The sequence below is a fragment of the Pavona decussata genome, unplaced genomic scaffold (assembly GCF_977016875.1).
Source record: "Pavona decussata unplaced genomic scaffold, jaPavDecu1.1 SCAFFOLD_175, whole genome shotgun sequence".
NCBI lineage: Eukaryota > Metazoa > Cnidaria > Anthozoa > Scleractinia > Agariciidae > Pavona > Pavona decussata.
In genome coordinates this window covers 3,805,001-3,817,929 of record NW_028145586.1, presented here as the reverse complement: position 1 = coordinate 3,817,929, position 12,929 = coordinate 3,805,001, and the positions used below count along the sequence as shown (strand labels likewise).

General features: G+C 38.3%; 2 protein-coding genes across 2 annotated transcripts in view; one reads left to right on the top strand and one right to left on the bottom strand.

Annotated features, from left to right (window-relative positions):
• Positions 1-353: 353 nt before the first annotated feature.
• Positions 354-5,526, bottom strand: LOC146463737 (uncharacterized). The gene is made up of 4 exons (XM_085084372.1): positions 4,878-5,526; positions 2,441-2,468; positions 1,492-1,550; positions 354-878 (listed from the first exon to the last, which is right to left on the bottom strand). The coding sequence occupies exons 1-4, from the start codon at positions 5,250-5,252 to the stop codon at positions 354-356; spliced, it is 987 nt and encodes a 328-aa protein (XP_084940498.1). The 5' UTR covers positions 5,253-5,526.
• Positions 5,527-6,523: 997 nt separating this feature from the next.
• LOC146463736 (uncharacterized) overlaps positions 6,524-12,929 on the top strand; it is a 6,763-nt gene continuing 357 nt past the window's right edge. The window contains exons 1-5 of the mRNA XM_085084258.1: positions 6,524-9,745; positions 10,145-10,169; positions 11,093-11,138; positions 11,949-12,078; positions 12,600-12,929. The exon at positions 12,600-12,929 is cut by the window's right edge and continues 357 nt beyond it. Of these exons, the coding sequence (XP_084940384.1) occupies positions 9,410-9,745; positions 10,145-10,169; positions 11,093-11,138; positions 11,949-12,078; positions 12,600-12,929 (867 nt within the window). The 5' untranslated portion in view covers positions 6,524-9,409. The remainder of the gene's footprint in view (positions 9,746-10,144; positions 10,170-11,092; positions 11,139-11,948; positions 12,079-12,599) is intronic.

Genomic DNA, 12,929 nt, shown 5'->3' with positions numbered 1-12,929 from the left:
TTCCATAACTTGGGGGCACAAACAGAGAATGCTCGGTCTACGTAAGGTTTCAGATTTGATAGAGGAGCTTGAAGTTGAAAACTAAATGAGGACCTTAATCGCCTATTTGGAATGTATATGTGCAGGAGGTTACTAATCTAACAAGGAGCTAAATTATTTAATTATTTATCTAAGTTATTACTTTCTAAGTACGACAATTTAAATCCAAATTAAATTCATACGTAAATGCAAACTAGGAACAGCATGATCTACATATGAAAAGCAGTGAGGTTTGTAGCAAAGCGAGGCCACCCCTAGCCTCGTATCCAATCCAAGGCCAGGTCACTAAGCACACACCCTGGTTATTTTCATCTCTACCTCACTAATATGTATCCCATGGTTTTGATGTGCTTATCTTCGTTATCGGCACCGCGTGAAGCCTCATTGCCACACGTGTTGTTGTGATCATGGAGTCCTCCACCACCGAAACCAATTCTGGAATCGCAGGTAGCGCAGTGGTCTTGGTTGTTGCTAATAATACCTATTCTTGCTTTCGATTGAGCAGGGCTGTTGCTATGAGCTGCGTTAAACCCCTCCATGTTACACTTCTTCTGCAAAGATGCTTCAGAGCCAATCAATGTCTTCCACTTGTCTCTACCCAGAGAGGTTGGTCTATATTTCCCGTCAGCAATTAGAGAGTATAGTGAAGTGCCATTCTGGTCGATAACCAAAAACTTGACGGGTTGATTTCCGATCCTCATGCCGACACAGATCTCGGAGAACTCCTTGTTCCAATAACTCGGTAACTTGGTTTCCTGGTTGTCAAACCCCGTCTCACCACCAGGAAGATTGAACTCGGTTTTGTTGCTCCAGAATTGGGAATCGTAGTGAAAAGTCAACTGGAAAAGGGAAAGCAAAAAACATTTTTACAAAAGTTCACAATGATTTGGTTTAGTTACTGAAAGCTGATACATCCGCGTCAAGTGCGCGTAATCGAACGTTCAACTTACCTTTGGTTAGCTGTTCTTTTGAATTCTAACACTTATTGAGGTATTGAATTTACTAAGAGGTATTGAATTTACTAAGAAGATGGGATTTCTAGCACTTTGTAAATTAAAGGTCGTCCATACTTCAAGGACACCCACCGGTTAGTTTCCATGATCCGTTCGAAAGGCATTCAGTGAGTAAAAACTAGTCAAACTTGTCAAACTTCTCAAACTTCATCCGAGACCTGAATGGCATATTTTCCATATCCTCACTAGTGAGGATATTGATGACGTCATTTCCCGCCTTTTCACAGTTGTTTGTGCAAACAGTCGTTGGAAAATGGCGAGCGATAGATTTGTCTATATAACAAAAAGAAAATTACTCGGTGGCTTGAAGATATGAATTTTATTTTCTCGTGTTAAAAACAATATTTTACAACTCAAAAATAAAATTCATATCTTCGGGCCGCCATGTAATATCCTCTCTGTATATCCTCGCTTGGATTGGTATAAATTCCATATCTACCTTATGGCCGTCAATTTTCATGACCAGTGTCCATCCTTCACTTCCGCACGCTTTGTGAACTGGAGATTAAATTAAAAGAAATCTAGGCATTAGCAACTTATAGCTTTTAAATGTTGGCTGTTTTTGCCCGTGCATAAACTGAAGTTAAATGTTTAGCTCAATAGGCCATTTTCGAGTTGCTGAGACCCTCATTATGAAAGCGAGGCTAAGTGCAAAAGCTCTTCAAATGAAAATTAGTTTTGTTTGCATGTGAATGAAAACTAATTTTCATATTATAAACTTTGCACTTAGCCTCGCTTTTATGATGAGGTTCACAGCAACTCGGAAATGGCCTGACCATTGCGCCTCCCACAGCATGTTATGCAGGATGCTAAGAATGTTCCCTCGCCTTCGTTTCTTTGTTTACACCTTAGGAAGAAATGTGTTAAAATTTTTGAGAATTTTGACAAAAACACTGTGAAATCGTGAGTTTGACTTTGTTTGACGAGGATGACGTGAAAATCTACTAGTTAAGGTAAACCCTATAACTGGTAATCCAGGCAACCATGTCACGCCCGCAATCGTTTTGAAAGCGGTTGTACGTCAATGCGCATGCCCAATATTTCCTGTTAACTGTATGTAGTCCCCAATTTTCCCGCGTGATTGTCGAGATCGTATGCTGGCGGCAGTTCCATCGAAGCATACAAACTCGACAATCAGGGCATTCGAAGAGTTTTGGGATAGAGAATAGGCTTTTGAAAGATTATTTTGATACCAAAATTATCGACATTAGAGAGATATAACCCCCGTTTTTCTTTGCCAATATTGTATAAGTACAGCAGGCTTGTGTTTCGTGGCAAATTACCTCCCCTCATACTCAGTAGGTGTTCCTGAATAAAAGAGTCTGTTCGTACAGCGGGATGCCCCGTTCTGCAAATAATTTTAAATAATGCTTATATAAGATACTCACTTTTTAGTGCATTTCTTTTCCTTTTCTCCTGCAAATCAGAAATATTTTTTTAAGAAAAAAGCGAAACGTTACAAGATCTTACTGCAATACCTAACTTCAAGCAGGGCAAGCGAAAAAGAACGAAACAGGTGATTTTACATGGCAAACCTACGAGAATTTTTAATTATTTTCTGAATCAATAAGTCAGGTCCATTTGGTTTTAAACCTGATTTTAAAAGTAAACAACAAGTGTTTGAATTTGTCGCAACAGTTTGCCAAGATATTTGCTAACTGTTACTGTGACATTTGTACGCTATTTATTTATGTATTTATTTATTTACTTATTAATTTTTTGAAAAGTTCGTTTCCTTTGTAAAGTGTTATTTCACATTGCAAAGCCTACGAGAATTTCAAATTATTCTCTGAATCAATAACTGTCCATCTGGTTTTAAAAATAAATAACAAGTTTGAATTTGTCGCAAACAGTTAGCCCACATACAGTATTTGCTAACTGTTACTGCCCACATTTCTCTCTTTCTTTTTTTTTTTTTTTGTCAGTATTTGTTTTTGAAAATTTCGTTTCCTGTGTAAAACGTAAGAAATGTTGTGCGGTAAAATTACTCAGATTTTCTGAGTGGTACAGGATTAATTATCTTGTGCATGGAAATTTGAAGCAATTTCGAAACGACTTGAACGGACCACCTCCTTGCCTTGAAAAATTGTGAAAAATCGAAGTGAATTCTGTTCGCAGATCACAAAACAACGTCATATAATGAAAATCAACTTCATTCAGACAATTTCCTGTCGATTTCTGTATTGCTTAAATTGTTCACTACAGTCAACTCTCGCCTTGCGGACACCTTGCTATTACGGACACCCCGATAGTACGGACAGTAGTTAAACCTCCGGCAAAAGAAAATTACAAACGTTTGACTGAAATAAATTCCCGATATTACGGACCCTCTATTAAGGACACTAACTCGCGGTCCCGAGGGTGTCCGCAATAAAGGGAGTTGACTGTACTCGTCAAACGAATTCATATTTAAGATAAGTGTCTTTCTTGTGATGTTGTTCAGTTTAGTTTTCTCGATAGCCTGTTGAATTAAAACTAACATGCTTGATCGCTATCATAGAAAATGAAATAGAGAAAAAAAGAAATAAATGAAAATCTATGCCTGCAGAGGCGAGCGTCGTCAGTAATATTTTAAATCATACTGGACACGCGGTTTTGCATACTGCTGAAACTACAAAGGTTATTATTGCCTAAAGCATCAGCTGTCGCGATGAGTCCTTTGAAACACAACGATGCAATATCTCTTTCATGTAATCTCTCTTAAAAGAGATATTGCAGAGTCCTTCCTGATAACGTCTTGTCATATAATCACGTATTATTTTTGCCGTTCAATTATTATGCACGTTCTGTTTTGCTTTGCTTTTTGGAAAATCATCTGATCGTGTGCTCTCGCACACGACTTCGGACAAGAGAGCGTTTACAGTTTGGCAAGCGTTATGAGTCGCGAGGATAAAAAAAAAAGCAGTGTTTCAGGAAATATTGCAAGAAATTCAACATTTGCCTGGTATCTTTTTTGTTGTGAAAAATAATTTTCCCACAGTCATATAAATACAAACAGCTGGCATTTATAACACAACCCCAGAATTCAATAACCTAACTTAACTAAACGAAGAAATGAACCGAACGAATATATACAAACGAAACGACAGAGAAGTTAGGTTAACTTGGTAGACACTGGCAATTCAAAAATGGGGACCTAACAATTCGGTTCTGGTAATATTTCTTCGGAAATCGTAATCGTCACTAATGTTCGAATTTGATTATGAAAAAGAGTTTTCTTCTGTGAAGTATCACCTCGAAATTTCGTAATATGGGAAAATTAACCTCTTTTCTTTTTCAGAGATTTAAAAATGCCGCACTAAGCATGAAAAAACATAATATTTTCGAAAATCCAACAATACAAGTCAACTCCCTTTATTGCGGACACCCTCGGGACCACGAGTTAGTGTTCATACCGAGAGTCCGTAATAGCCGGAATTCATTTCAGTCAAACGTCTGTAATTTTTTTTTGCCGAGGATTTAGCTTCTGTCCGTATTATCGGGTTGTCCGTAATAGCGAGGTGTCCACAAGGCAAGAGGTGACTGTAGTTAGGGAATGACCGGGAATATAATCCTTTTATTAAATTTGTTCTGCCCGGTTATTTAAAATGTTCAGCTTAAACATCCGAACTGACATCCGAGCAGATAATTTTTGAACTTGCGTAAACAACCCTTAACCTCGCCTGAGTTAGAGAGAAATTCAAGGTAAACTGGAGAAAGGTGCTCGTTTGTTTTTTCTTAAATATGTTTGTTGATTCCCCTGAATGAAAACCACGATACGGTCTTTATAGCCCGATCGTGCGGCAATAAATGTCGATAGCAACCCATGTTTGCATGTGTAATTACCTGTGATATGTCGAGTACATGGTGAATCCATCCAGTGGCTGTGATAAGATTGTTACCCGCCTCACATCGGTTATCAAAGCCAAAGTTATTCAGCTCACAGATTTTCCTAGGTGGAAAATAGTTGTAGGAAATGCACTCGTCATGTATGTGGCACTCCTCAACGCACTGAAGCCAGTCGATGGATTCAATAGTCTTAAACACATGGCCTGTGAGTAAGCTGTTATGAACAGTATAACCATCCGAAGACCAAATGCTGACGATCACGATGGATATTATGGTCAACGAGAAAAAGAAGCGAATCATTGTGCAGTGCAGTACAAATGAAGCGATGAAAGTTTTAGAAGATGCAAAAAACTGAGAATGAACACTTAACATGCGCTTCCAAAAAACTTTAATAATGTCTAGCGCTTTGTAAGTAGCTTGAAAATTATTTAATAGCCCGGCTTCTTTTTCATTGGTTAGCTATGAGTCAGCAAGCTGCTCATCTGAAAGACTGTCATTAGGTTTTGTACAGCACAAACTACGAACTGTCAAGGATTATCACTCCGCCCTTACAATCAACTGTGTACAAACACTTTGATAACTGTAAATGGAGACTGCGGACGAGTAATTGCTAAACTGAACACCCTTACTATTATTATTATTATTATTATTATTATTATTATTATTATTATTTATCTAATTCTTTCCATGAAAAGTCGGTAAGAAACATGGCCAACCGGTCAATTTTTCTTTTATGTACGGAATATTTCCTTAAACAATATTTGTCTTTCTTGTCACTCATAAAGTGTGCAAAAGTGTAAACGGTCTCGAATCCGAAGTCGAGTGTCTAATACAACGAACGAATTTAACAGGAAAGGTGGTTCAGTTTGCAAAACAAACTGTTAACGTGCATATTGATTTGCAAACTTGTACTTGATGATATGACGAGACTTATCAGAAAAAGGCTAAATTTGCGAAAGTTTGTGCGCTTTTGGAAATTTCAAGGGGATCTCTATCGGTTATCATTTTTTTTAAGATTAGTGATTGTATTCTTTATGACAAATACAAACTGAAAAAACAAACTTTAGCGCTACACGAGCCGATTACCTTTTACTAAGAAGGATGTCACAAATGATTATTCTCTCAGCAAATTTCCCTGTAAATCTTCCGGTAGATGACGGGTGCGTGCGGAAGTTCTTTTGTTTTTTCTTTCTTTTCTTTTTTCTTTTCATTTTTCCTTTCCTGGTTTCCGTGGTAGATTACTAAAACTACTAAGAATGGTGGAGTTTGTTACCCTGCAAGTGCGAGCAGAGCTCTCATTAGAGTAGTTGGCCGACTAGTGATATTCAGCGTTTTCATAATCAGTCGCGATTTTATTTATGTCACAACAAGCAGGTATTGTCTTCGACACGTTTCCGCAAATTTTTATACAAAAGAAAATCTTGCACTGCTGAAAATATAGGTAATTGTATGAAGATTACACAACATCTCCATATATCACATTTTGGAATCGGGGTCTTTACACGGGAAACGAACTTTTCAATTCGGGAGGCGGGCAAATACAAGTTGGCGCTTGTCAATGTCGCAATATAAACAGCCGGTTAGCAAATGTTCTGGCAAAGTGTTGTTGGAAACAAATAAAACGTGAGGGTTACTTTAAACAACAAATAACAATTGTGGATTTAGGGAAATGTCTAAAAGTTCTTGTAGGTTTGCCAAGTGAAATTAAACGTTTTCGACCATTTTTTGTTTGTCAAGGCAAGTTTGCCAAATTTAATTTCTCGTTTGCTCCCTGAAGGCGCCTTAACAGTAGGTATAGCTGTAAAAGCAGAGGCACAGAACAGTTCATTTCGGTGGATATCTGTTCAGAAGGTCTTTATCGTCCCAGAATTTCGGATTTGGTTTTTAAGAAAATCTAGTTTCTTTGGCAAAATGTCAGGTTAAAATTTCATAACACTAGAAAACTAATCCTTCGTTTTCGAAGGGCCAAATATGGGTCGAGTTAAAAATGCGAAATAAGGTCAACTGGCATTTTTGTAAAGCCACAACAGCTTGCAAACTCAGGGAATAAAATTTCCTTCCCCAAACCTTTCTGCAACTTAAAGTACATGTCAAATCCCTGTCAAATCTTTGTCTCCTCTCACCGCTTTTCATATGTCTGTTTTTCAACAAAAGAAAAGCTGCTGATAGCCTGCAGAACAGGCGTTATTGTGTGGTTTTTTTTTTTTTTTTTTTTTTTTTTTTTCGTTTTTCGGGCGGGAGGAGGCAAGCACGAGACCCGTTCATGCTTAAAATCTTTTCAGGCTTTAGTGTTTTCTTAACAACTGGGAGGGTCTTTCCTCTATATAATCTGTCACTCGCAGTTCAAATATATGCATATACTTATATTGAAAGTTAAGAGCAATAAGTCACTTCCACGTACGATCATACAGAGGAAAGAAATTTGAGAGGTAAGTAGAATCCTTGAGCTCTTTTTTTCTTTATTGTTTATTTCTTAAGTTGCATACCAGTGATACACTTCCCAGTTTAGCGACCTAAAAGAAGTAATGTTCGCGCGACAATATCTTCTAGTGTAGCTAAGTTTTAAAATGTCGAGGTTGAAGTTGGCTTTTCCTACCTAGACCGGCTGCGTCAATGTACTAGTCTGAATAATTCTTGGAGTAGGCCGGGAACAAAAATTTAGTTATGTCTTTATCAGAGTATACTGGTTTGTCAGTGATTGTGGTAAGCTTTTCACTCCCAAAGTAACATTTGCCAGCGAACTGTATAAAGAATAAAGTTTACGAATGTCTGTTGGCAAAAACGCGTTGAAGTTTATGTGCGAATAGAGAGATTCGCCGCCATGCTTCGTGCCTAGCTAAACAAAGAAGTTAAACGTTGCGGGAACAACGTGTTGGCACAAACGGCAGAAATAACTAAATGGCCTTGATCTATCCTCCATTTTCCACACTTGCGAGTTGCCGTTTGCTTACAAAGAAAATTTGAGCAAATACACAACAGAACCACAAAAACGTAAGGTAAACGTGCTCCCGTTCGCGTTTAAAGTAGAACGCCAGCTTAACTCTCAACAGTTGGCAGATGTTCTGGAGAAGCTCTCACATGCACCAACTTGTATTAGCAAAATAAACGAGTTTCCCACATCATGGAAGTTGAAAGGTAAAGCTAACGCGAAATATGTCCAGAAATGCACGTAATAACGAAGTGGTAAATTTAACGAAATTTCGCCAATTTCGATAGCATCAGTGACTAAGGGAATTCGGCAAAAATGGCAAATTTGAGCTCAAGAAAAGAGTACCAGTGAATGGCGAATTCGACGAATACTGCGAATTTGGCGAAGATGGCAACTTTGATTCAAGCGAATGAGCTGAAGAGAAAGGTACAAGCGAAGTGGCGAATTCAACGAAGTTGGCGGAAATGGCGAAGTTGATAATATATTTCGCCAAAGGCCGAGATTCTGGCGTCATAGACTCTGCGGCTGAAAAGGTTTAATGTTTTTTATTTTTTGTTTTATTTCTTTTATTTTAAAATAACAATTGGCGTACTTAAGTTCTAGTTTGTTACTGTCGACTCACGTCTGGAGAACGAGGTAAACATGCATTATTTTTGGGGGGGAAGTTTTTTCAACGTGATGAAACTTCCTCGAGGTTTTCAGAGTTGTCATATTCCCCAAAACTGTCATATCATTCCATCAACAAGGTAGGCTCTTATGTGACACTTATATCATAAGCCAATTTGAATAAGTTGACTGTTCGACTAATTTGGCCAAAATTTATTCAGGTAAGCAGTTTGGTGAGTTTGACGGCTTCTATGCTTTTCTAGCTAATTTACATAAGTTTCACAAAAACCATTTCCGAGTTGCTTTGAACCTAGTTATGGAAGCGAAGATAAGTGAAAAGTTTTTATTATGAAAATTAGTTTTCATTCATATGCAAACAAAACTAATTTTCGTATGAAAAGCTTTGCACTTTGCCTCGCTTTCATAATGAGGTTCACAGCAATTCGGAAATGGTCTATTTGACGAAATTTGCGAAACTCATTGTTTTCCCCAAATTCGCCAAAATTATCAAATTCGTTACCATGGCTGACTTCTTGGTGCTTAGCTAATTTTCATAACTTTGGCAATTTGACCAAATTTTGCCAAAATCGTCAACATGGCTGGCTTTTATGTGTTGAACTATTTTGTTTAAGCTTGACAATTTGACAACACTTTGCGCAAAATCGTTACATTCACCTATTTCAGCGATATATCATGTCTGGTGCAGGGTACGGTTTTTGAGTCGTTAACCCTGAAATAGGGTATAGATTTTAACCATTTTGGTCCGAAAGTCTAAAAACGGGTGAGGGCTTCACAGAAACGGGTATGGATTCTAGAAACCTTGTCTGAAAATGGTTATGAATTTTAGAGGCCAGGTCTGAAAGAGAATACCGGAAAATTACATGGTTTGGTCTGGAAAACAGTCAGGAAGAACCATCTATCCAGAGGGAGCGTCTCCTTCTCTCAACAGAAACAAACTCCCCTGAACTAATTCTTTGAATCTTTACAGTTTAAGATGACTCCTCGCTTTACACCCAAGTTGATGGTTATTGGTGCACTACTGCTTTCAATGACAACCTCATCAAACGGCAACGAAGTTAAAACATCACTCGTGTACACCTACAACATCTTCACCAAGGATATTGCCATAGTAAGGCATACTATTGCCTCTGTGAACGTGCCCAGCCCAATGGAGTGTTTCCGCCATTGCGCCAAAGTTTGTGGCTGCGTAGCGTTTCAATTGACCGGGGCGAGTTGTGAACTGTTGGATACAGACAAGGCTGACGCGGAAGGGGATCTGGTGACTAGAGAAGGCACTTTTCTGTATTCAATGCAAGGGGCTGGTATTGAGGTGAGATCGTGAACAATTGTTTCATGAAATAAAGTCATAAACTGATATTTATATGTTAGACCAGTCCCGAGGGAAACGTGTAGATTGCAGTGAGAGATAAGTGTTTATGCGTTAGCCTGGTGTCCTTGTTCGGAGAGTAACACACACAGAAAAAGAGACTAATATTTTCGTAAACGGACCCAACAAGCTTTTTAGTTTTGGATTCATGGTTTCCGGGCTGAGTTATTTAAATTGTTAAAATCTCTAAAATAAAACTGACTGAACCTTCGAGCAGAGGTGCTCTTCAATATGACGGAACATTGAAGGGAGCTCTGCTCGGCTCTGAAGGCGACATCTTAAAATTAGACATTGTTGTTACATTCCTGTCTCCTTTCACTTTTTCATTCGTCTGATTTGCAGGAAATGAAAAGGAAAAGGAAGCCAGGTGAGTATATATTTATCATAATTACTTTAGTAATAAACTAACTATTTAGATTTCTGTAAGCCATTTAAGGTAGTAAATCGTATATTTGTAAAGCGCAATCGGACATTTTATTGGATACAACCCTACACGAGTCTAGTAAATAAACATCAGATCATCATCATTACCATTATCATCATCATCATCATCATCATCATCATCATCATCATCATCATCATCATCATCATCATTATTATTATTATTATTATTATTATTATTATTATTATTTTTATTTTTATTAGTTGTTGTGAAAACGTACAGGAAGTGAGTGTCCGATATTAGTATTATTTGCAGGAAGAGCTATCCTGTTTTATGGGTTGAGTATCCAATTGCAGAACACCTGCTGCGAGCGGAAGGTTGATATCCTTAGTAATTAACAATTAGAGTATGAGGTCGAGATTTCTATCGTGTGAAAGCTGATGAGGGCGCAGCCCGAATCAGCTATTACGCATAGAAATCGAGAGCGAATAATCTAATTGTTTTTGTATTAATCTACTAGTCGTTCAAAACTTAACAAGTAAATTATGCTAATCCTCCTCACAGACACTTCGAAAACGTGACGAAGCGGGCTGAATTTTGTTGACAACCGCTTCTCACTATCTATCACAGAATAGATAGCGGGTAGCGTAGCCAATCAGAGAACGGCATTCGTAATAGAACGCTACTAGATTTATACTAATACTGAATAGAACAGAGACCTTCGCATTTACTTAATCTTTCACCCAAAGTTCAAACACATGTTTCATATATTCATATTCACTTAGTAATACTGCTTTTGTGAGTTTCTTTACATATATTTATATATATTGGCCCGGTTTACGAGTCTCTGACTTAAGATATTCTAGCTAGGCTTAGATTTAATCATTGAATGTGTGATGTCTTCACAGATGACGATTCTTTTGCATCGTGCAGAGATATTTATCGGACGAATAAGTGAGTGACATGGCTTTTTATAGACCTCTGTTCGTAGACGTTAGAAGGACAGTGGTCTTGGGCATACTTGTCGTCAGTTCTGATTTGCCATATTTTGATATGAAACGTGAAATGGCTGTTGTCCTCGTAAAGCGCGGTGATCAGGGTAATTAGCGATTAGCCATTAATATTACCGGAGAAGCGAAAACGGATGTTTGAAACTTGTCATGAAAGAGGTTGATATCAAAATCTGCGTGAACTGTCTACGTTTCCGTGACACGTGGCCTCTCCCTCCCTCCCCCCCCCCCCCCCCCCCCACACCAAACCGGCCCGGCTTCCACACTAACACCATCACCTTTCTAAAGTACAAGGTATAAAATTTTCCAAAAAGACAGCTCTGAGGCAGGCAAATACTCTTGTCAAATGATGAAAATTTCTGCCATAATCTGCTTAATGCAATGGATGTAATGTTTACCATGAACGCCGATCGATAACCTCCTTTCAGAGCTTTCTCATTCTTATTTCTGCTTCGTTCGTATATTTTTGTCGATTTGTTTTTTCTTCAAAACGGACACGAAAAAACAATAAGTAGAAAACAAAAATTACAAAGGGAAAACTCTGCTAGGAGACTAACCAAGAATGAATTTTCAATCATTTCTTTATAGAAGAGTAATCAAGCTTTAAAGAAATTAAAATAAGATAAATTTAAATAAAAGAAAACTAATGCAATGTTTAATAACTAATTCGTAGTTATCTTTGATCTCAACTAATCATCGATTCAGATTTAAGAGGTAAATCTGTAGCTAACTTTCATTTCAATCTTCGATTCAGAACTCAAGAGAATAAAGCTTGCATGCTGCAAACTGACATGGGAAGAATCCCTGTTTACTGTCACATGACCGGAATTGATGGATGCGGAGATGGAGGATGGACGCTGGTCATGAAAATTGATGGTCACAAGGTAAAATCAATAACAGGTTGTGGTTTTTACCAATCCACCCTTGGTCCGTAACTGATATTATTTCTTTCTCAGTGCACGAGCGGGCGAAATTTTGTAAATCATGCAATTGATTGGTTCCGGGAGTGGAAAAAAGTTAAAATTGTACTTAGCCCTAGATCGGACTGTATTGGGAAATAACTGTGCTCTCTATTTTGAGGACTGCCCAAGGCCGCACTCACGACCTCAAGGTCCAATGTGGACCTCCCAACCGGTGAATAATATTTTTATTTGAAAGTCAAAGGAAGTAACAACAATAAAACCACTGCAGATTATAAGGAACATGTACCACTGTACCACTGCCCTTTACTCCTACAGTGACCAATGCTTTAATAACCCCAACTCCACACTGTCAAAAGGATTTCTTAACAAACTTAAACTGACGTTCAATTTAGCGCGATTGATGCAACAAATGACGGGATTTAGCAAATTAATGAGGTGTATGAGAACTTTCCTAAGGGGTGAGTTCGTGTTTTCTTTTGTAGTCAACGTTTCACTACGATTCCAAACTCTGGAGCAACAAAACCGAGTTCAATCGTCCTGGAGGTGAGACGGGGTTTGACAACCAGGAAACGAAGTTACCGACTTACTGGAATACGAACTTCTCCAAGATCTGTCTCGGCATGAAGACTGGCGATCAATCTGTCAAGTTCTTGGTCATCAGCAAGAATGGCGCTTCACTGTACTCTCTGATCGCTGACGGCCACTATCGAACAACCTCTCTGGGTAGAAAAACGTGGAAGACATTGATTAGCCCTCGGCCTCAGGCATCTTTGCAGCGTAACTGTAACAAAGAAGGGTTCAACGCAGTGGGT

What these genes read in the sequence shown, in the direction of transcription:
- LOC146463737 (XM_085084372.1), bottom strand. Translation starts at nt 5,252, where the DNA reads ATGTTAAGTGTTCATTCTCAGTTTTTTGCATCTTCTAAAACTTTCATC. An exon ending in ATGTACTCGACATATCACAG is followed by an intron (nt 2,469 to 4,877) that starts GTAATTACACAT and finishes TCTGATTTGCAG; the next exon opens with GAGAAAAGGAAAAGAAATGC. An exon ending in GAAAAGAAATGCACTAAAAA is followed by an intron (nt 1,551 to 2,440) that starts GTGAGTATCTTA and finishes TTTAATCTCCAG; the next exon opens with TTCACAAAGCGTGCGGAAGT.